General features: G+C 40.7%; 1 protein-coding gene across 14 annotated transcripts in view; it reads right to left on the bottom strand.

Moving 5' to 3' along the window:
* The window catches only part of ALPK1 (alpha kinase 1), a 121,946-nt gene that overhangs the window by 12,052 nt on the left and 85,693 nt on the right, over positions 1-24,201 (bottom strand). For 11 of the 14 annotated variants that reach the window (XM_073237164.1, XM_073237163.1, XM_073237162.1 and 8 more), the window contains 6 exons: positions 13,258-13,456; positions 5,851-5,910; positions 4,147-4,233; positions 3,351-3,427; positions 2,467-2,562; positions 724-828 (listed from right to left, as the gene is read on the bottom strand). In XM_073237164.1, coding sequence (XP_073093265.1) covers positions 724-828; positions 2,467-2,562; positions 3,351-3,427; positions 4,147-4,233; positions 5,851-5,910; positions 13,258-13,456 — 624 coding nt within the window. The remainder of the gene's footprint in view (positions 1-723; positions 829-2,466; positions 2,563-3,350; positions 3,428-4,146; positions 4,234-5,850; positions 5,911-13,257; positions 13,457-24,201) is intronic. The other 3 variants (XM_073237169.1, XM_073237171.1, XM_073237174.1) reach the window with 3 other exon arrangements.

Raw genomic sequence — 24,201 nt, forward strand, 5'->3', positions numbered from 1 at the left:
TCATTACAAATATTATAGGGAAATAAAACATGGGCCATGGATCGTCTAAGAAAAATACACAATGAAATATTGAGTCAAGGACTTGAGATTCTTTTCAGTGAATCAAAAGGAGGGCCTGGAATGTATGTGATTGGTTGGCATAAAGGGATAAGGAATCAGCTGTAACTACTACCCTATTATGTCCCTGATACTTTTTGATCCAAAATGGTAGATTTGTTAATGTTGTTGCTGTCAATCTTAGCAAACAGAGGCTGTATACAGCATGTGGACCTAATAATTTTCTCTATGCAAATAAGTTTGCTCTACATAAACTATCCTTTATTTAAAAATAGTCAAATCAATACAGTAGTGGCTTCCAAACCCCTCCAAGCATTTGAATGACTGGGCAGTATTTCAAAGTGAAAGATTTCAGGGTACTGATCCCACTAATTTCCACAGTGGCTCTAGGGTAGAATTCAGGAATATGTATTCTGAAAAGTTTCCCTGGGTAAGTCTGATGTGCTTGGGACTCATTGTTCTAGAGCAGACAACATCAGATCCTTTGGCTGAATTACATAGCTCCCACCCAGATGTCACCACTTTTATAAAAATTTTCCATACATAAAGTCTGATTACAATTATCTAATGATGTGCACAAAGCCTCCTTTAAAATTAGGCCTTTCCCTCCCACTGGCTCCAGCCACCACTGGGGACGAGGACGGTGAGAGGCTGCACTCTGTTTACCATAGCTGTGAGCACGTAGAGGGGCGTGTAGGGACTCAAGGCAGCTGCCAGCTTGCATGCTTCTGCGGCTGACAGCAAATGGTGCTCAAACTCCTTTGGCGAGCCCTGTGAGAAGACAAGAGGCCAAGTGTGGTGGCAACAATTATTTGCACATTAGCAAAAGACAGGCTTTGAAATTCCTTTGTTTTTCTTTCAGGATTCTGAGGGATGTCCTGCCCCTCATCACAACCATTTCAGAACAGTGCCAAGAAAGAGTCAGTGGGTTGTAAGACCCCAGGGCATTGACTGTCCTTTCCTGCAGCACCCATACACCATCTATCTCCCACCTCCAGCCCAGAGAGGGCCTAATAAGGGCAAAAATTCACGATGCCTGCTTCTGCAGAATAGTGCAGGCAAGTTTCTTTGGAGGACCAGGTGGATTTTTGTTCACAAGAACTCTACACATTCTGCAGCGAGAATAACTAATTATTTCTGCAGTGTTCTTGGCAAAGAGCCTGTTAATGTATGATTTCACAGCGATTAAGATTCATTCATTCATTCTAGAAATCTGCAGTGTTCTTGGCAAAGAGCCTGTTAATGTATGATTTCACAGCGATTAAGATTCATTCATTCATTCTAGAAATGTGTATTGAATATCTCCATGTGTCTGGCATTGTAGGCACTGTTCTAAACATGAAGGAGACAGAAGACAGTGAACCTGCAATGAGCTTACTTTCTATTGCAGGGAGGGGATAAGTCAATACACAAAATAAGTAACATGCGTAATATTGGAGATGGTGATTAAGTGCTCCAGAGAAAAATAAAATGGGGAAGGTGTTAAGGAGGTCCAGGTTGGGAAGGCAGTTTGCAGTCTTAAGCAGTCATCAGAGACAACTTTACTGAACAAGGGACATGACCCTTTTCCTGTGTTTTGGTCTGAAGCGAAAGCAGCATGTTGCTAAGATTCAGATTGTTCACCTCAGGCTGTGCTTGTTCTTACGCTGCCCTGATTAGAACTGAGTGCAGTTACTACTGTCATTTTGGTAGTTAATAAAAACGGCAATATTGATGACACCATTTAGAAAATCTCAATTTCAGTGCAGTGCAGGATTTCAGTTCAATGTCTGTGTTAATGTTCTGGATGAGTCAGGGACCTGGGTTCTGCTCCCACCTCTCTTTCTTATTGGGTGTGCAAACTACAGAGGTCACTTAATTTCTCTAGACCTCAGGTTATTTTCCCTTACACTGGGCATGATGAATTTTGCTCTACCTACTGCACAGGGTTTTATGTAGCTCATATACATACATACACATGCTTTTTGCTTTAATATAAATATTGGTAATCATTATTATTAAGAGTCTGGACAAATGATTGATACTCTCTTTTGAGCAGATGATAATTAAAGTTTTAAAATTATTTCCCTGTTACTTTTCCCTGTGGAAATTAAACTTTGTGTTAATTTGAAAGGAAGTCAATGGGGTTCACAACACTTCTCACTTTTGATGGTCATCATTCCTTCACTCACCAGTCATTTTCCTTAGTACCCTCTGCATATCTGGTACTATGTGAGGTGCTGGGGTAAAAAAGCCAAACAGAATACCAGAGGAACTATCCCCAGATTTTTCTGCATCACTCAAAGAGGGAGACACTGTGCTCTCTGCCTCTTGGAGAGAACAAGATTGACTAACCAAGCTCCAAGAATAACATGTTTTGGGGTGCAGGGCGATGCCATTCTGCACCGTGGTTTTGACAGTGATAATTACCAAGTTCACTTGCAGATTCTGTTTAAACTTCTCATAATCTTTCTTGCTCATGGAAACAAAGATGTCTGCCAGTATACCTAGCGACGAAGCAATTCCCTATGAGGAAAATTCAAACAAAACACAGGTTAGGAATTCACAGTCAATTACTGTTCTCATCTCAAGGCCTAAAGGCAATGAATAGCCCTCCTTGTGAAACACTACTTATTATTATTATTATTGTTATTATGACCCTGGAAATACTAAACTGGATTCCACAGGGCTTGAAAGAGCATCACAACCCAGGGACATGGGCCTAGTGTAAGCCCAGCTGGGTTATCCACACTAACTTGTCCACACTGTGGGGCCTGAAGAGTTGACCCGGGCAGCAGTGCTTCAGTTAATGAGGAGAACATTCCCACAGAGTTACAGAGCATGAAAAACAGCAAGTGGGAAAGCAGATCTTGCCTCTCAATTTCTTAAATAAAGATGCTACATAAACAATGAATTGAAGTCTTCACCCACTTAATGAAAAGAAAATGATTTTACATAACAGCAACTTAGCCATCTCAGCTTTGCTATGGAATTAGGTAAAGACTCTAAATATAGTCTTTACTATATTTATATAAGAAATATATAATAAAAGAGACAGATGAATGCATCTGGATACAAATATATCAATAGATATTTACAAATAAGTATGGGAACACTAAATATAAGCCAGGAGTCTAGCTGTGAGTGAGGACAGAGAAAGAGAAGTTACCGAATGTCCCTGGTCCTGTGTCCTTGTAGAATCAATAAAAAAATGGACCAACAAAATTGATAAATGATAAACTGAATTGTGCCATAAGTGATAATCATCTAAAGACAAATACAAGAAAGGAGAAAACAAGCAGTAGACATACAACCTTTTTATCTGGCTGAGGCAGTGTTAAATATCCAATGATTGAGGCCCATATTAACTCTGCTGCTTCGTACCACATGCCTGAAAAAAAGGCAGAGATGGGTCAGACTGCTAGTACCTGTGCTCTTGTGCTAGAAACGTCTTTGAAAACTAATACAGAAAGAGGACTCATTGGATCCTGTGAGGAAAATTTTGGGCTGCATCAGATTGACAGCAATCAGCACACAGGTTTTTTGCATCCAATCTATTTTTCCAATTGGTTAATATAGATAATTTTTCTATTTCACAGGGAAATAGTAAGAATTTTATATATTGTATATAACATGTTCATATATATAATTATCTCCATTATTTACCATCTTCTGTTAAAAAATTTCAAACACTTTAATTTGCATTTTAAAGTGCAATTTGAGTTCTATAAACTGCCTGAAAATCTCAGGTTTGCTATGGAATTAGGTAAAGACTAAATATAGGGGGAATAAGAGGGTAAGGTGTCACTACTACATCACATGGAGTCCTACTGAACTGAGCATCAGATGCCAGAAGTAAAACTGAGAACCCCATGGTTGATGGTCACAGTGTGCAACTGATGAATTTCTTTCACAAAACTCAACAAAAATATTTCACTTTATGAATGTTCATAACACTCCTTGGATCTTACATGTCATTTTCTTTTTCAAGGAGGAAAAAAAGGAGTGGGTATTAACAATTTTAATGATACAATAGGACAATTCCCCAGTAAAATGCTGCAGCCAGACTGTGAATGAGCCAAGAGAGGAGTAAATGTGCAGTGACCAGACCCAGCTTTTGCAGAATCTGCCCTCTGATCTGTATGCAGACCGACTGCACCAGGATCTTGTCACTTTCACTTCTGTACAGCCAGGTACCTACAATAATAGAAGGGAAAATGAAAGCATATTTGGCCTGGAATTATGAAAGAAATAGCCTGGTGAAATAAAACTGTTTTCACAGAAGCCTTCATGTGCATGTGTGGTATAGGTTTGAGAGACAATGCCTCCTCTAGGTTCAGAGTAAGGCCCAAGCTCCTTGCTGCAACCTCCAGTGCTTCACAGGAGCAGAGTCCTGCCCGGCACCCGGCTCTCCCCGTGCCAGCTGTGCTCTGCCACCTGGCCTTATGGGTGTTCCTCACCACAGCAGCTGGCCCTTGCTCCTTTGCCTCTGCACTTGCCATTACCTCTGCCTGGGATCTGCTTCTTTCTCACTGCCCAGGACGGGAGTCCAGCTCCTTCTGCTTCAGGTGTCAGCCTCAGTGCCATTGCCTCTGAGGCTCCGCAGGTTAATGTACCTGCAGTATTACCCACCATCCTGCAGTCGCCTCATTGAGGGTGGGATCCATCCCCTTCCCCCAGAATTGGTTTGGATGTCAAAACTGATAACTGTCCATGCACCAGGAGAGTATGAAAAATTTGTCCTCATATTAGGTGGCTTTCTGAGGAGGGCAGGGCAGGCACCCAGGGCAGGTCCATTTGACTTGAGTGAAGAGAGTGGTGTCTTTGAGTTTTCTTGTGATTAGGGTGTGGGGCTAGGAAAAGGCTCCCACAAGGTTTACTGATGACTTTTTTAAAGAAAAATAAGCCTGTCCACAAGCGGGGCCAAAGGAATGGGGAAAGGCTGGGGCCTGAAAGCTGTCAGTGGTCAAACAAATATATAGTCAAACAATCAAAATATAGTCAGACTCATTATTCTTGGGTACATCACCATTTTTATTTTCTCCCTAGCATTTAATGTGTGTGTGTGTGAGGTGCAGATGATGGGAAGGGTGCATATTCTGCATTAGCAATAGTGGCCACAGATGAGGGATATGGTCAATATTTGTATTCCAAACTCTTCCCCACTGGAAATGTCTACAAGTTTCAAGGAACTTGGGACCTTGTATCCAAGCACATGGAGCTTTAAAGTCTCCTGGATATGGTGTTTAACTTATTGGGAAACTAGTTGACTGTAACGGTCAGCAATTCAGACAAGACAACTGAGGGCTTAAATTATTTGTTACCCAAGTATTCAGATTTGCTTCCTTCTATATGTGAGTAAATATTTAAAAAAATAAGTTTTTATTAAAGTATATAGAAAAATCAAATCTGTTTTCCAAACCATCTAAATACATAAAGCCATAAATGTATTCTTCTGAACTTACAAACTTCATTTCCATTCACAATTTTAAAGACTGCTGAGCCCTTTCTGAAGTACCTAGTTACCTGTTTTAACAGATATTGTTCATTAGATAACATACCCTACAACAAAGCAGGGAAATATTGGCTTTTTTATAGTACTATTTGTTTTTGTTTTTAATTAGAGGAGATGGACCCACAGAGAAGTAATCTGCTTGACCGAAACCATTTCATTCATCAGTGGGAGAGCCCATCCTAGGCTGCTCTGGGAATGTCTAGTGTACAGTGACCATTAGGTCATCAAGTTGTTTGTAAACTAGAACTCAGGTAGGGGCTGAGGGTGGAGGTCACTGTGGAGACGTGAGAGCGCTTTACCTGTTGCTCCACTGTTGCTTATTAGACTGCTCAGGATGTACTCTGCTTTTAAAAGTTTCCCTGGAAAAAGGAACCAAACACCACACAATTAGTTCTGAGCATGTGCTTTAAATACTACTAGTAGTTCATGCTCTAAGATTTACACATTATACAGGGACCATAACCTCTCTTGGAAACATTCTATTGTAAAATTTAAAATCAGTAACTCTATCACATATAAAAGTGAAAAGAAAGATGAAGCTTTCAGGAATTGGGAAGGTGAGTGTGGTACAGGATCTGAAATGACAATTAGATTTGTATCTGTATGTGCATATATTCATTCATATGAATGACTGACTCATTCACATAGGCTAAGGCTTGAGAAGTAAGGCAAACCTTGGTGAAAGGCTGTGTGTCCTCTCTGTGTCCAGAGAGGACAGGTAATGACTCTAGCATCTTTCTACGCTGATGGACAGTGACTACAGTGGGGAGGGGGGGAGGACTTGATAATATGGGGGAATGTTGAAAGCACAATGTTGTTCATGTGAAATCTTCATAAGATTGTATATCAGTGATACATTAATAAAAGAAAAGGCTGGTGTGTCTTCCTTCTGCGGAAGCGACACCTCAGGAAGTGGGATGGGGGTGCCCATGAGCAGGACTGTTTACCAAATTAGCAGGAAGTTTTTTTTTTAAGGGGAGGCAGGTAAAGAAATTCTTTCTAAACTTTTTTCTTATTTTGGTTGCCACCACATAAGAGGTGCCTAATGGCAGTTGTTTTCCATAAGTAGGAAAGACAATCATTTATCCTTTTATCCATCCCTTTGTCCGGGTGCCTCTCAGCCCTGCATGACCTCGCCCTGGACCTTATCTCTACCGTTCTCTCCCTCACTCACACTCTCTCGACTTTGGTTACCGTGGTCTCCTTACTGTTCCTTGAACCTGCCGGGTTTGTCCCCACATCAGGGTCTTTGCCCTGCAACTGTTTCAGTCCTGAATGTGTTTATACTGAGTATCCCCGATGTTTACTCCCTCTTCTTTGGGTTTTTGCTCAGAGATCACTGTCTCATGAGGCCTTCCCTGACTGCCCCCTTTCCCATCACATACACAGGAATGCCCCTGCCTGTGGTGGACTGTGTTTCTGAGGAGGCCACCACAATAGCCCCATCACACACACTCTTTTGCAGTGTGAGCTTGCCATTTCTCTAGCAAGAAGCTGAATGTAGAGTTCCTTTCCCTTCACCTTGAGTCTGCACTGGCCCTGTGACCTGTTGTGGCCGATGGGATGTGGCAGAAGTGACACTGTGCACCTTTAGGGTCTGATCATTAAGAGATCTGTAATGATACCTTCACCTCTGCACACCCAGCCACCATGCAGCGAGGGAGCTGAGGCTGCTGCGTGGAGAGGCCCAGGCAGAGGGGACACCGACAGGCCCAGGGGAACTCCTGTGGCAGCCGGGCCCAAACACCTGCTGTGTGGATGACACTGTTTGGCCTCTGGCTGTCCCAGCTTCCCAGCTGACACTACTTAAAATAATTACCTTGTGGAGATGTACAACTATGAGACATCATAAATAATTATTGTTTTAAGCCTGTAAGTTAGGGGGTGGCTTGTAACATACCAATCCATGACAGAAATTGGGCACCTGAAAGTGGGACACTGCTGTAACAAGAGCTTAGATGGTACAGCATTGGCTAGGAACCAGCTGTCAGGAAGAGGCTGGAATGATGCTGAGAAGACTGAAAAAGCAGTGAGGAAATTGTTACTGGAGGTTTGAGAAAGGGGAATGTGTTACGGAGCAGTGGGCAGTTTGGCATCCTGATCTCCTGCAGTAGAAATAGAAATAGAAATAGAAAATACAACCAGTGAACTTGTTATCTAGCAAAGGAGCCATCCAGGAAGAATGTTGAAAGTACCAAATGGATATCTTTGAGCTACTTAGGATACCGTGTGAGAAGAGAGAAACTAAAGAGGGACCTATCTCATTTTAGAATGAATTTAGAAGGATTTAGAAGAATATAGAAGGCCCAAAATAGCCTTTCCAGCCAGCGAGCATTCTCACAATAAATTAAAACCTGGTGGCAAAGGTCAGTTCCAAGGCACTGGAAGTAAAATGTAGCCAAGATCAAATCAAGGTTCTGGCTATAAAATCTTTTGTTAAGACCTCAGACCCTCCTGAAGGAACAAGAGCCTCTAAGACTCTCTAAGGGCACTGCTCCGTAGCACTTTGACTTGTAGGGCAGAGTAGAGCTCACGGGTAATCGTAGATATGGCTTTTGTTTACTTTAAGGCATTGAAAAAGCTACAAAGTATTTAAAGGAATTATATCATCTTACTCTATGAAGAGAAGCAAAAGTTCAAAATCAAACCCAACCAGGAACCTACCTTTCTACAGGAAGCATGCAGCAGGCTGAGATACGTTCATGAGAAAGGTCCCATGGAAAAGGAAGGATGACTCAGAGGACTTGACCAGCCCCAAAGACAAGGAATGAGCCCTGAAGTCCCTAGAAGGCAGATTTGGGATTATATGCCTGGCTGGATTTTAGATTAATATGGACATAATGACTGCTCTGTGACTTTCATTTCCCCCCATCTGGACAGGAGGGTTTGAAGTCATCTCTCTGTTGTATGCTGTTTGTGATGGAGGGTAGAGAACTTGCCTTTTACTTCCCAAATCTCTGTAACTCCAGAAGCAGTACCTAAGAATAATTATCTGTCCCTGATCCAATTTGGAGTACAAGACCCTGGACTTTGAGCCTGATGCCTTTGGGGTGACACTCCAAGGGATGGGTAAGAGTATTTTGCATGTGGGAGGGATGTGAATTACTGTGTTAAGAGCATGAACTATGATTAAATTGTTTTAAACCACTAAGTTTTGGAGAGTTTTGTTATGGAACCAAGGAGAAGTGAAATGTTGGCACCTCCTCTTCACCTTCTCTGCTTTATTTTTCTCCAGGGCACTTATTTTCATAACACATACTATGTACTTTAATTATTTACTTTTTGCCTGCGTCCTCCACTGGACTGTAAACTCCAAGACAGCAGGGGTTTTGTTCAGTCCTCTGTCTCATTCCCCTCTAGCAATCCTTGGCACATAGCAGATACTCAGTAAGTATTTGTTAGTCATTCAAACAGATATTTGAATTGTGTCAGGAACATGGCGTATCTTCCCCCTTATTTATGTCTTCTTCAGTTTCTTTCATCAATGTCTTATAGGTTTCAGAGTACAGGTCTTTCACATCCTTGATTAAATTTATTCCTAAATATTTTGTTCTTTTTGATGTTATTGTAAATGGGCTCTTCTTACTTTCTTTTTCAGACAGTTCCTTGTTAGCATACAAAAATACAACTGACTCTTGTATGTTTATTTTGTTCTTGCAACTTTACTGAATTCAGTTATTAGTTCTAACAGTTTTTGGTAGAGTCTTCATTTTTTAAATTGTTTTGTTTGTTTCTGTAGTTCTTTGTTTCTTCTTCTCTCATAATTTGATGACTTTCTTTACTGTTATGTTTGGATTCTTGTCTCTTTATTTTTTGTGTATCTATTATAGGTTTTGGTTTGTGGTTACCACGAGGTTCATATATAACACCCTATGTCTATAGCAGTCTATTTCAACTTGATGGTTGCTTAAGTTCTAATGTGTTCTAAGAGCAGTACATTTTACACTCCTCCCATGTTTTATATATTTTATACCTTATTTTATATCTTTTTATATTGTGCACCCCTTAACTAATTATTGTGGACATACTTGATTTTACTGTTTTTGGTTTTTAAACTTCATACCAGCTGTGTAAGTAACTGTTCAACTAACTTTGATATGGGTTTGCTTTTACCAGTGAAATTTTTTCTTTCATAATTTTCTTAGTTCTAGTTGTAGCTTTTTATTTTTTATTAAAGAAGTCCCATTAACATTTCACATAAGGCCAGATTAGTGGTGATGAACTCCTTTAATTTTTGCTTGTCTGGCAAATTCTTTATCTCTCCTTCAATTCTGGATGATAACCCTACTGGGCAGAGTATTCTTGGTTATAGGCTTTTTCCTTTCAGCACTTTGAATATATCATGGCGCTTTCTGGTCTGCAAAGTTTCTGTTGAAAAATCAACTGATAATCTTAGAGGTGTTTTTCTTGTATATCACCAAGTTTTTTTCTCTTGCTGCCTTTTAAGATTTTCTCTTTAATTTTTGACAATTTAATTATTATGTGGCTTGGTATGGATCTCTTTGAGCTTATCTTGTTTGGGGCTCTCCATGATTCCTGGACCTGGATGTCTGTTTTCCCTCTCCTAGTTAGAGAAGTTTTCAGCTTTTATTTCTTCAAATACGTTTTCTGCCCCTTTCTCTCTCTTCTCCTTCTGGGACCTCCATAATGGGAATTTTAGTATGCTTGATGTTGTCTCAGAGGTCCTTTTACCTATCCTTATTTTAAATGTTCCTTTTTCTTTTTTGTTGTTAGCTTGTTTGATTTCCACTACCCTCTCTTCTAGATCACTGATTCATTCTTTTGCATCCTCTAATATGTTGTTGATTCCCTCTAGAGTAGTTTTCATTTCAGTTATTATATTTTTCAGCTCTCACTGGTCCTTTCCTATCTGTAATTCTTTTCTGTTATATCTTTTTGTTGAAATTCTCACTGTGTTCATTTATTCTTCTCCCAAGTTTGGTGTATGTCTTTATGACCCTTACTTTGAACTCTTTATCAGGTAGATTGCATATCTCTATTTTGTTTAGTTCTTTTTCTGAGGTTTTATTTTGTTCATTTGTTTGGAACATATTCCTCTATTTCCTAATTTTGCCTGACTCTCTCTGTTTATTAGGTAGGTCAGCTATAACTACTGATCTTGGAAGTAGTGGCCTTATGTAGAAGGCATCCTGTGGGGCCCAGAAGCACAGTCCCTTCTGTGCACCAGAACCAGGCACTCCAGGAGTGTCCCCTGTTGAGATTGGGCCTTAGCTGCTGTGGGTATGCTGGTGGGTAGTGTTAACCCAGATTGGCTGGCTGAGAGGCTCAGCTGTGACTGCTGTGGGCATCCTGGTAGGAGGTGTTAGTCTCTGGTGTGGCTGGCTGTGAGACCTGGCTGTAGTTGCTGAGTGTGTGTTTGTGGGCAGGACTGCCCACTCCTGGGGGGAGGAGAAATTGCTTTGGAGGGGTTCCTGCCAGGGCAGATCTATGGAGAATGCCAGGGCAGGGTGAGAAGTGCTAGCAAGGTAGATAGTGTTGGAGCTGGTGCCTACCAGCATCAGGCTAGCTAAGGTGAAGGGGGCATGAAAACCAGCACCTGCCAGTGCTTCTGTTCCTGGAGAAAGTTCCTAGAGATCCCTGCTCCTCCAGCACACAGTCTAAAATTAGTGAATAATTCTCCCTCATGTACGGTGCAGGCACTTTTCAAACTGCTGCCTCTGTGCTGGATCTCTGAATGAGTGAGCTTGTGCGTGTGCCCTCTAACAGTGGAGTCTCAGTTTCTTGTAGGCCTCTGGCTCTCCAGAGATAAGCCCCACTCGTTTTCAAAGCTCTTGCAGTTAAGCATCTCTGATTTTCAAAGCCAGATGTTATGGCAGCTCATCTTCCCAATGCAGATTCCCAGGATCTGGGATGCCCAAAGTGGGGCTTGAAACCCTTGTTTCTCAGGGAGGACCTCGTCACCTGTGACATCCCTCCGGCTTGTGGGTTACACACTGCGGGCTTGGGTCCTGGCCAGACCACATCTCTGCCCCTCCTACCCCTATCAGTGTGGCCTTCACTTTACCTGTCTAGCTATGCAAGAGCTTTGCTGTTAGTCCTCAGGTGGTTTGCAGACAGACTTGCTCTATATGGAGCTGCAGCCTTGCTGTGTTTGTGGGAGGAGGTGACTCAGTGTCCTCCTGTTTGGCCACCTTTTGGAGTATTCTCTGGGACTTTTATCTTAGACTAGGATGTACGAGCAGAGGAGCATACTGCTCATGATGATAATAACATGGCTTGTTATCAGGAGAAAAACTCTGTATCACCTTGGTTAGAAGCATGAGAGAAATAACAAAACAAATAAGTGAAAATTATTTCTGGCTGTAGGTAAAGCAAAACTATCAGCATGCCTGCTTAAACTTGACCTCAGTTTCCAAGTCACACTACAGCAATTCTGTATATCCTATCATATGTATGTATATCATATCCAACTTCTCCTTGGTAAGAGCCAATTTTAGAACTGCCTGCGTGCTCCCAGCCCTCCTCATTCAGGTCCCCTCTCAGAAAGCTCTGGTCATTGCTCTTTGATGCCATCAGAAGGAATATGAGTTGTTAGTTTTCCCTCATAGCACAAACATTACAAACCTCAAAACATTCTAAAATGTTCCAAATCAGGAACATCTGAAGGAAGAAATTTTTCCTAAATTCAACTCTATCCTTGCAGTTACTTTAAAAAGTAAATAATAAGATATGGGCACAATTTATGCACAGCTGCCAGAACTTGAACGTGAATGAACTTGGGCTTTGGAAAAGTTAACCTCCGCAGGCTCATTTCTCTCAGGTCCTTTTATCTCTGCATCCAGCAATTGTCTGTGTTAGTATAGTGAGTACAGTTCCCATTCAAAGGAAATTAAGTAAAGATATTTTAACCTCTTAAAGAGAGAGTTATTAAAATAATAATAATAATAATAATAAAGATAGCTAAAACCAATTTAAAAAATGAGGTAGTCCTGTTTCTGGGAGGGGCAACTTGCCTCCTATTTTCATTCTTTATTCTTTCACTCTTGGAAATGAGGATAGCAGGTACATGTTTCCAAACCTCATGGATATTGGTAACTTAATTCAAGAATTCGATGGAAGTGAACTTTTGCTGCAATACATAGCAGGCCTCCACCCCTTCAACCCCACCTTTCTATTACATCCTTAGTTAGAATGTCAGCCTCATATTTCATTTCATTCAACATCACAGAAGGAAAAAAGATACTTTAAGGCCTAATCAGGTACTGTACCGGTGTTCTGAGTGATGGAAAAAAACCCTCAAATTACTTGAGTGGGTTTGTCGGCTCTTTTGTTAGCATAGTCAAGTGGCCCTACAGAAAGGAGACAGGAGAGCTAAGAGAAAATAGTCGAATTCTAATCTGCTTTTTAAAGGCTCTCGGTCAGAAGTATAGCAATTCAGATATCCCTGTTTGAAAGCAGCAGGACAGATTTGTTAGAAGACAAAAGCGCCAATTAGTATTTTCCACACCCTTTCACAATTTTCTCTACTGCTTTTGGCTCTGAAACCCTTTATGCCAGGGCCTTTGTGCCGGCAGGAGGCGGGTGGAAGGGCATGGAGGGCCGGGGGCGGGGAGACCCGCAGCCCGAGGAGCGGCCCGCGGGCCCCGGTGCCCGCCGGCCTCAGGGGCAGTCAAGGCTGCCTGGAGGGAAGCGAGCCCCACACCCCGCGACCCCGGGACAAGGACGGAGCAAAGGAGGGCGCCCACCTGAGTTGACGGAGATCCGCGCCTGGCGGATCACCACCTGGGGCGCGATCGGCGTTGCTGGCTGCAGCCTGTGGAGCCCTTTGGCGACTTGCAGCAGGTGGCCGGACACGTCGAGCCCGTACAGGAGCCGGTCGCTCAGGAACACGATGGCCGCGGCGGTGCGGCAGTCCCGCGCGCGGACGCAGGCCTCCAGGGACGCCTGCGGGGACAGCCGCGGGCCGGTGGGAGAAGGCGGGCTTGGGGCCGCGCGCGGTCTTCTCGGGTTTTTTTTTTTTTTTTTTTTTCAAAACAAGAGCAAAACCCACAACTAGGAGAATAAATGATTAGGCAACTGAACCAAAAGAAATAAATAAATAAGGAAACGTCCAATTAAGTTGTGAGATAAAGTATTTCTTTTCATTCCGTTTTTAGAATTATGAAAGTGATAAACGCACATTTCCCGTTGTTAAAAAATTCGAATAACACAAAGTAAAAATTAAAAGTGTCCCTTGGTTTCCTGACTCCTTACCTTATTTCATCTCCTTCCCCCAGTCTCATTCTCATTATTCCTAATAACGATTTTGGAGAAATTCTTCTAGAACTTCTACCCCTTTATGTGTATCTAGACATGAATTGATTCCTTGTCTTGCCTTGCTTTCTCCCTGCCTTTCTCCTTCACGCCCTCTTTTCCGATCTCTTTCTCCCATCTTTGTTTCTTTCACAAATGACATTACACCAGACATTTAGTGTTGCTACTTAGTTCTTTCAGTCATCATAACATCTGCAACAGTTTTTTACATCAGTTCATAACACTCAGCTTCATTAATTGCCTACATTTTAATTAAGAAAAAATATAGAATTTTAGGTAACGTTTTATATTCGATTTATATTATGTTTATTCGTGAATAAAATAGGAGAAAGAAGAAAACAGGCATGCATAAAGAGTGAGAAGTAGAGATAAATGAGGCAAACTTCTCTGGAAAGACATCATCTTTTGGTCCTGTAACGTGTTAATAGCAAAGACATTTGAAGTCATCCAGCTAATAGGATAACTGAGTTTACCACCCAGTAGTACTTTCTCCATTTGCCGAACTAAATCAAGCCGAGTGTTTTCTGAGCATATTAGTTCATGTGTGAAGCCTAGAAAGATTTGTAAGCATTGACTGTGTTCCTCCCACAATGTTCCTACACAAAGCACTGCTTTCTTCACCACATGGCCCCAAGTACAAACACTAGGCACCAAGCACAGTGCTAAGTGTGTCACATGTGTTAATTCACTCACTCCTTGAAGATCCTAAGAGGCAGATTCTACGATTACCCCTATATTATAGACAGGAAACCTGAGACTTGCATAGGTTAAGTAATGTGCCCAAGGTCACATGCCCTGTGGCTGAGCATGGGAGTTTGAACACAAGAAGTCCAGGTCCACACTGCACGCATTCAAGTTTCGTGTTGTACCGATTTTCTGTTAGAAAGCAGGAGTCGGATATCTATTATGTTATACCTGTAGTTATGTTTGTAAATACCAAGTATGTAACTACTGCTGTTGAAGTTGCTGGTCTAAGTACGATTTACTTTAACAAAATTAAGGAGAAGATGTATTCATATTGGAAGGGAGTAATCTCTGCTTTTCAAAATATGCCTGGAACAGCTCTTTTAGAGTTTTAATCTGACACTTGCATTTTGCTAAGTAGAACTGGCCTAAACCTTTACATCTAGCTCATTCCAGAACTCTTGTCTATGGTACCCTTTCACGTGAATTGACTTCTGGTGTATATGTTTTGGTGTAATATATGGCACTGCATATGGAATATAACATTTACATTATAGATGTTCATAACCTACCAATAACCAGCACAGTGACCTTTCTTTTTTCAAACTGATGCTTTCTTAATTTGTTGAGGCATTTGCCCTATCACTGTGTATTAAGTCTGAAAAGTGATAATTTGCACTTGTATTTATCCTTTTGTTCTAAACCAATCACTATTTTCACCTATCAGTGTGATGGATGGGAATATCTCTTCTCTCCTCTTGATGTTTCATTCCATGTGAATGGAGTTTAATTATTGTAGCACTCCTGGCCTCTCTCTGCTCCAGGAGAGGTGCAGTGACTAATCTGATTTTTAATTTGGTAAGAAGCAACTGCACATGCCTGTCTTAGCTTCTTTCTATTTTCTCTTGGGAACAAGCTATCTAAAAGGAAACAAGGGTTCTCTGCTATTTTATATCAGAAGTATTACCTAGAAAGCCACCCTATGTAGGGTGTTTTGCTTGGCACCATAATTCCTGAGACTGAGTGGGGATGTCTACATGATTCTGGAGTTCAGATAGCGATGCCCCCTTGCTCTGATATGAAGCTGTATATTCCAATTTAGCCTTTCTCAGAATTAAAGGTAATATTTAATCTCTTGTCTGCCTAACTCTTGTTTTCTCAGTTTTCTCAGAATTCAGGAAGGAAAGAAAGATGTTATTTATTGGATCCTCCCAAAGATCCCAACATTAGTCATCACCTGATAACCACAACTCTTTCCAAGGAAAACTGCTCTGCCCATAGTCCCTGACTTTGAAGCAGCCATGTCCTTTGCTACTTGACCTTTACTCCATTCCTCCACCTCGTTACCAGCTCAAGGCTAACCTAAGTGCACCCATCTGATACCTGACCCCATGACTCTTTGGTCTGGTTTGAAAAAATGAATTTATTAATCTGAACTAAGAAACATAGAATCTGCTATTAGGGGTGGTTCAAGAAGCAGAAAGTAGAGCATAGCTAAATCATGTTATGGGCAACACTAAAGTGAAGATCCAAGAATGATGGCTCTGAATCCAAATCCACTGTTTTCACGAGTGCCCTTCTGAAAGTTACAGGTCCCTTTATTGTCCCATGTGTATCTTCATAATAATGTACACCCCATTTTATGAGTTTGTCTGAGTGACCCTCTTATTCCTTCCAACTAAAAAAAAAACCAATTAAAACCAAAATGGTCAAAGTTTCTATTGACAATTGTCAAATAAACCATCAATCTCAAAAACACAAGTTTTAAAATGAGACTAAGTTAGTCATTTGGCATTCATAAATAGAAGTTCAAAGGCAGAAAAGAAAATTGATATTATGTATGCCCAGCTCTGTTCAATAAGGCCAGTCTCTGACTGAGTCCCTCCTATGCTGGGTAAATGTAATATGGTCCTTTGGTTTTCAGTCTCAACCAGCCTGTGATATGTGCAGAACCTGCAGCTTCTTCCTCTGCTAGGCTCCCTTAAACTTCTGCTTGGAAAGAGCAACCCTATTCCTGTCACCCTGCACGTGACCTTGGAGGGTGCTCAGCAAGCCACAGGAAGTCCATTTTCTTTGAAGTTGCACTTCAGTGCATGGTTGACGTTTGGTTCTGCTCTTCCTTCTTGTAGGTGCCCCACTTCAGTTTTGGGGTAACTGTATACCTACCTGGGATGCAATGTTTAGAGACAGGCTACTGTCCATCTTTACCTCCCTGATAAAAATGGTTTCCATCTTTGTAACACCATCTAGTTTATGAAGAACATTCACTTACATTACCTCATTTAAGTTTATAGTAACTATAAAATCTAAGTAAGATAAGGAAACTGAGGCTGGGAGATTAAGTGATTCCAAATTTACAAAGTTAAAAGGGTCAGAGCTAGGGCTAGGCTGGAACCCAAGTATTTTTTCTTTATTTTTCTTTTTTATTAGGGCAAAAATCATATAAAATTTTAAGTATCAATTTTAAGTGTAGAGTTCAGTAGTGTTAAGTGTATTCACATGATGTTAAACAGATCTCCAGGACTTTTCATCTGGCAAATATGAAACTCTACAATGAATAACAGCTTTCCCTCTTCCCTACTCTCCAGCTCCTAGTACCTACCATTTTACTTTCTGTTTCTATGAATTTGATTATTCTAAGTACTTCATAGAAATGGAATCATACAGTATTTGTCTTTTAGTGACTGGCTTACTTCATTTAGCATAATGTCTTCAAGGCTCACCCATACTGTAGCATGTGGATTTCCTTATTTTTTAAGGCCAAATAATATTCCATTTTATTTATATACCAAATTTTGTTTATTCAGATCTGCTGGTGGACTTTTGGGTTGCTTCAGCTTCTTGGCTTTTGTGAATAGTAATGATTTGTACATGGATATGCAAATATCTCTTCGAGAACCTGCTTTCAATTCTTTTGGACATACAACTTAAAGTGGAATTGCTGGATTGTATGGTAGTCCTACTTTTAATTTTTTGAGGAACCTCCACCCTGTTTTCCATAGAGGCTACACCATTCTACAGTCCCACCAACAGCGCAAGAGTTTCAATTTCTCCATATCCTTGGCCAATACCTAAGGAGCTCAAGTTTCTTAAGGGTCAGCATTTTTCCTGCTTTCCCCTATGGTTTGCTCAAGGTTACTTTAAAGCAGTACCTAATCTGGGCATAGGAAGCTGGGTCACCATTCACTGAGTTCAAACAGTAGCTCTTAGGAATCCACAGCCTTTATTATTATGAGAAAATTCTAAGAAACAATGGAAGGAAAAAAAACAATTGAAAAGAGTATTCTTGTTATGTATTTAAAAGTAAGAGAAAGAATAGAACACTTTGCAGGAGATAGCTCTTACATTCAGTGTTTTGAATTTCTGTAGTAAAAGCTGGTGCCATGAGAGCAAATGATGATTTGGTGATTAGCTGGGGGAATAGTCCAACTGGGCTCTCCTCACAGTGAGCTGCAAGGACATTGTGCAAGTCCTGTGGAAAATTCTGTGAGATGGTCTTCCTGAGTTGAGGAGATGGAACTTCTAGGAGTCTGGGGAGGTCAAGGCAGCTAGGGTTCACAGGGCAGAGTACCAGAAGGAGAGAACTAAATAAAGCAAGAAGTCTAGAGATCTGCAGAGGCTTCCCCTTGAGTTCAGCAGAATACCGATCAGCTCATGCTTGGAAAGACATGCCCGAAGGTTGGGAAAGAACTACCTGAAAAGAGCAGAGGAGACTACTTCCAGGTCTCATATAGCTTGTGTTTTCACCAGCCAGAGAAGGAAATCTTTCATTCACAGGGCATAGTGTAGAGTATTCAGAAGTGTTTCACCTCACTAGTGAGGTAAAATGCACCTTAGAGTAAGATGGTTCATGGCCCACTCTGAAAGCTCAGAAGCAAATGGGAAAGGATCAAACTATTTCCTGACTTGAATGAGTCCTCCAAAAAAGCTCAAGGTTATCTATATGATCACAAAATATCCACCATCCTGTAACATGAAGTTTACCTTGTCTGGCATCCAGTCAGAAATTACCAGACATGAAAGAAGCCCATATTAAAGCAGTATGGAGGCTCCTCAAAAAACTAAAGATAGAAATACCATAGGACCCAGCAATGCCACTTCTGGGAATTTAACCAAAGATAACAAAATCAGGGAAGCACTCAAGATGGCAGCATGAGTAGGGTGGCAGAAATCTCCTCCCAAAACCATATATATTTTTGAAAATAAAACAAATACAACTATTCTTAAAAGAGAGACCAGAAGATACAGTACAACAGCCAGGCTACATCTACATCTGTGAGAACTCAGCATCTCATGAAAAGGGTAAGATACAAAGCTGTGACCTGGTGGGAACAGAGCACTCACCCCACCCCAGCTCATGGGTGGGAGGGAGAGAATCAGAGTGGGGAGGGAGTGGAAGCACAGGACTGCTAAATAACCAACCCTAGTAATCTACACCAGGAGCACAGACACACATTGCATGGTGTACTGGATATTAGAGAAATGGAGAAGTAAAATTCGAGACAGAGACTGTGAGTGGGTTCTCACAGCTGGCTCCCCTGTTACAAATGAAAAGCTGGTGCTTTAAAAGTCTTAAAGGGACAAGGGTTTAACAGGTGGACAAAATCGTCCTGGTACATTCAGCCCAGAAGGCTGGGAATCTTGAGGAACTTCAGGCACCCTAACCCCCTGGGTGGCAATGCAGATCCGAAGCCCCTCATGGCAAAAAGCAGCCTGCTGTTCATTTCCCCCACCCCACTGGTGCTGCAAGCAAACCAGCTGACTCACTATTGCTGCAGATCAGCTGGGGAGCAGCCCTGCCCACAGCAACCACACAGAGTCTTCTTGCAGTGCACAGCTAACCGGGCCAGACCCAGAGGCTGCTGCCAGCAAGCAGCTGCCGGCATAGGCAGAGGAAGCTGGCGCAAGGTCTAGAAGGCATGGAGGGGTGGCATTCTCATAGGAAAACACACCCGGCATGTCTGTGAAACTCCGCATTGCCCTATGCTATCCAGAGGGCCTTTCCACCCACGGCAGCTCAGGATATTACCACAGTGACTGCTTCCAGTGTGCAGGTAGCTGGCACAGGCAGCAGAGAAGGACAAGGTGACCAATAAGCAGGAAGGGACTTTGTTCTCCCAGCTGACACATGCGCCACCTGCCTGCGACCACTTCTATCACCATGAAAAGGTAGAAGAATCTGGTCCAGTCAAAAATCACTCAGACAACCCCAGAGAGAGGGCCTGGTGAGATAGATACAACCAATCTTCCTGAAAAAGAATTCAAAATAAAAGTCATAATTATGCTGATGGACCTGCAGAGAAATATGCAAGAGCTAAGGGATGTAGTCCGAAGGGAGATAAGAGAAATGAAACAATCAATAGGAGAACTTAAGAGCAGACTGGATGAAGTGCAGGAGACTGTTAATGGAATAGATATCAGAGAACAGGAACACAGAGAAGCTGAGGCAGAGAGAGAGAAAAGGATATCTAGGAATGAAAGAATATTAAGAGAACTCTGTGACCAATCCAAATGGAACAATATTCGCATTATAGGGGTACCAGAAGGAGAAGAGAGAGAAAAAGGATAGAAAGTGTCTTTGAAGAAATAATTGCTTAAAAATTCCCCAAGCTGGGGAAGGAAATAGTCTCTCAGAACATGGAAGGCCACAGGTCTCCCAACACAAGGGACCCAAGGAAGACAATAACAAGACATGTAATAATTAAAATGGCAAAGATCAAAGACAAGGACAGAGTATTGAAGGCAGCCAGAGAGGGAGAAAAGATCCTCTACAAAGAAAAACCTATCAGGCTATCATCAGACATCTCAACAGAAACCCTACAGGCCAGAAGAGAATGCAGATATATTTAATGCAATGAAACAGAAGGGCCTGGAACCCAAAATACTGTATCCAGCAAGATTATCATTTAAATTTGAAGGAGGGATTAAGCAATTTCCATATAAGCAATAGTTGAGGGAATTTGCCTCCCACAAACCAACTCTAAGGAATATTTTAAAGGGACTGCTCTAGATGGAAGAACGCCTAAGGCGAAATAGATGTCACAAGAGAAAATAAAATCACAGCAAAGAAAGCAGAACCAACCAAATACTAACTAAATGCAAAAAATAAAATCAACTATCCACAAAAACAGTCAAAGGAAACACAAAAGGGTACAGAATAGAACACCTAACATACAAAGAATGGAGGAGGAAGAATAAGAAGGGAGAGAAATAAAGAATCATCAGACTGTGTTTATGATAGCATAATAAGTGAGTGAAAGTTAGATGGTTTGATAGTAAAGAAGCCACCCTTGAACCTTTGGTAACCATGAATCCAAAGCCTGCAATGGCAATAAGTACATATCTTTCAATAATCACCCTAAATGTAAATGGACTGAATGCACCAATCAAAAGACACAGAGTAATAGAATGGATAAAAAAGCAAGACCCATCTATATGCTGCTTACAAGAGACTCACCTCAAACCCAAAGACATACCCAGACTAAAAGTGAAGGAATGGATAAAGATATTTCATGCAAACAATAGGGAGAAAAAATCAGGTGTTGCAGTACTTGTATCAGACAATATAGACTTCAAAACAAATAAAGTAACAATAGATAAAGAAGGACATTACATAATGATAAAGGGGTCAGTCCAATAAGAGGATATAGCCATTGTAAATATACATGCACCCAACACAGGAGCACCAACATATGTGAAACAAATACTAACAGAATTAAAGGAGGAAACAGAATGCAATGCATTCATTTTAGGAGACTTCAACACATTACTCACTCCAAAGGACAGATCAACCAGATAGAAAATAAGTAAGGACACAGAGGCACTGAACAACACACTAGAACAGATGGACCTAACAGACATCTACAGAACTCTCAGTCCAAAAGCAGCAGGATACACATTCTTCTCAAGTGCACATGGAACATTTTCCAGAATAGACCTCATCCTAGGCCACAAAAAGAGCCTCAGTAAATTCAAAAGATTGAAATTCTACCAACCAACTTCCCAGACCAAATGTATAACTAGAAATAAATTGTACAAAGAAAACAAAAAAGGCTCACAAACACATGGAGGCTTAACAACATGCTCCTAAATAATCAATGGATGAATGACCAAATTAAAACAGAGATCAAACAATATATGGAGACAAATGACAACAGCACAATACTCCAACTTCTGTGGGATGCAGCAAAGGCAACTCTAAGAGGAAAGTATATAGCAATCCAGGCCTATTTAAAGAAGTAAGAACAATCCCAAATGAATAGTCTAAAGTCACAATTATTGCAACAGGAAAAAGGGGTTTTAAGTCAACAGAACAGGGGACATAATAAAGATCAGAGAAGTAATAAATAAAATTGAGAAGAATAAAACAATAGAAAAAATCAATGAAACCAAGAGCTGGTTCTTTGAGAAAATAAACAAAATAGATAAACCCCTAGCCAGACTTATTAAGAGTAAAAGAAAATCTACACACATAAACAGAATAAGAAATGAGAAAGGAAAAATTATGACACTCAGAAATGCAAAGAATTATTAGAGAATACTATGAAAATCTATACACTAACAAGCTGGATAAGCTAGAAGAAATGAACAACTTTCTAGAAAAATACAACCTTCCAAGACTGTTTCTTCCAAGGAAGAAACAAAAATCTAAACAGACCAATTACCAGCAATGAAATTGAGTCAGTAATCAAAAAACTACCCAAGAACAAATCCCCTGGACCAGATGAATTCACTGCTGAATTTTATCAGACATATAGAGAAGACATAATACCCTTTCTCCTTAAAGTTTTCCAAAAAATACAAGAGGAGGGAATACTTCCAAACTCATTCTATGAAGCCAGCATCACTCTAAAACCAAAACCAGGCACAGAATCCACCAAAAAAAAAAATTACAGACCAATATCCCTGATGAACATAGATGCAAAAATACTCATCAAAATATTAGCAAACCGAATTAAAAAATGCATCAAGAGGATCATACACCATGAGCAAGTGGAATTCATCTCAGGGATGCAAGGATGGTACAACATTCGAAAATCCATCAACATCATCCACCACATAAACAAAGAGAAGGACAAAAATCACATCATCATCTCTATAGATGCTGACAAAGCATTCGACAAAATTCAACATCCATTCATGATAAAAACTCTCAACAAAATGAGTATAGAGGGCCAGTACATCAACATAATAAAGGCCATATATGAAAAACCCACAGCCAACATCGTACTTAACAGCAAGAATCTGAAAGCTTTTCACCTAAGATTGGGAACAAGACAAGGATGCCCATTCTCCCCACTTTTATTCAACATAGTACTGGAAGTCCTAGCAATGGCAATCAGACAAAACAAAGAAATACAAGACATCCAGAATGGTAAAGAAGAAGACAAACTGTCACTATTTGCAGATGACATGATATTGCACATAAAAGAACCTAAAGACTCCACTTCAAAACTACTAGAACTAGTATCAGAATTCAGCAAAGTTGCAGGATACAAAATCAATACACAGAAATCTGTGGCTTTCCTATACACTAATGATGAACTAGCAGAAAGAGAAATCAGGAAACCAATTCCATTCACAATTGCATCAAAAAGAATAAAACACCCAGGAATAAACCTAACCAAGGAAGTGAAAGACCTAAGCCCTGAAAACTACAAGAGAAATTAAATAGGACACTAATAAATGGAAGGTCATCCCATGTTCTTGGGTAGGAAGAATTAATATTGTCAAAATGGCCATTCTGCCTAAAGCAATCTTCAGATTCAATCCAATCCCTATCAAAATACCAGCAGCATTCTTCAACGAACTGGAACAAATAGTTCTAAAATTCAAATGGAGCCACAAAAGACCCCAAATAGCCAACACAATCCTGAGAAGGAAGAATAAAGCAGGGGGGATCTCACTTCCCAACTCAAGCTCTACTACAAAGCCATAGTAATCAAGACAATTTGGTACTGGCACAAGTACAGACCCACAGACCAGTGGAACAGAATAGAGAGTCCAGATATTAACCCAAACATATATGGTTAATTAATATATGGTAAAGGAGCCATGGACATACAATGGAGAAATGACAGCTTCTTCAACAGCTGGTGTTGGCAAAACTGGACAACTACATGTAAGAGAATGAAACTGGATCATTGTCTAACCCCGTACACAAAAGTAAACTTGAAATGGATCAAAGACCTGAATGTAAGTCATGAAACCATAAAAGTCTTAGAAAAAAACATTGGCAAAAATATCTTGGATATAAACATGAGTGACTTCTTCATAAACATATATCCCTGGGCAAGGGAAACAACAGCAAAAATGAACAAGTGGGACTGTATCAAGCTGAAAAGATTCTGACAGCAAAGGACACCATCAATAGAACAAAAAGGCATCCTACAGTATGGGAGAATATATTCATAAATGACAGATCCAATAAAGGGTTGACATCCACAATATATAAAGTGCTCACTTGCCTCAACAAACAAAAAGCAAATAATCCAATTAAAAAATGGGCAGAGGAACTGAACAGACAGTTCTCCAAAGAAGAATTCAGATGGCCAACAGGCACATGAAAAGATGCTACTCATTGTTAATCATCAGTGAAATGCTAATTAAAACCACATTGAGATATCCCTTCACACCAGTAAGGATGACTACCATCCAAAAGACAAACAACAACAAATGTTGGTGAGGATGTG

This window comes from Manis javanica, chromosome 5 (assembly GCF_040802235.1).
Source record: "Manis javanica isolate MJ-LG chromosome 5, MJ_LKY, whole genome shotgun sequence".
Taxonomy (NCBI): domain Eukaryota; kingdom Metazoa; phylum Chordata; class Mammalia; order Pholidota; family Manidae; genus Manis; species Manis javanica.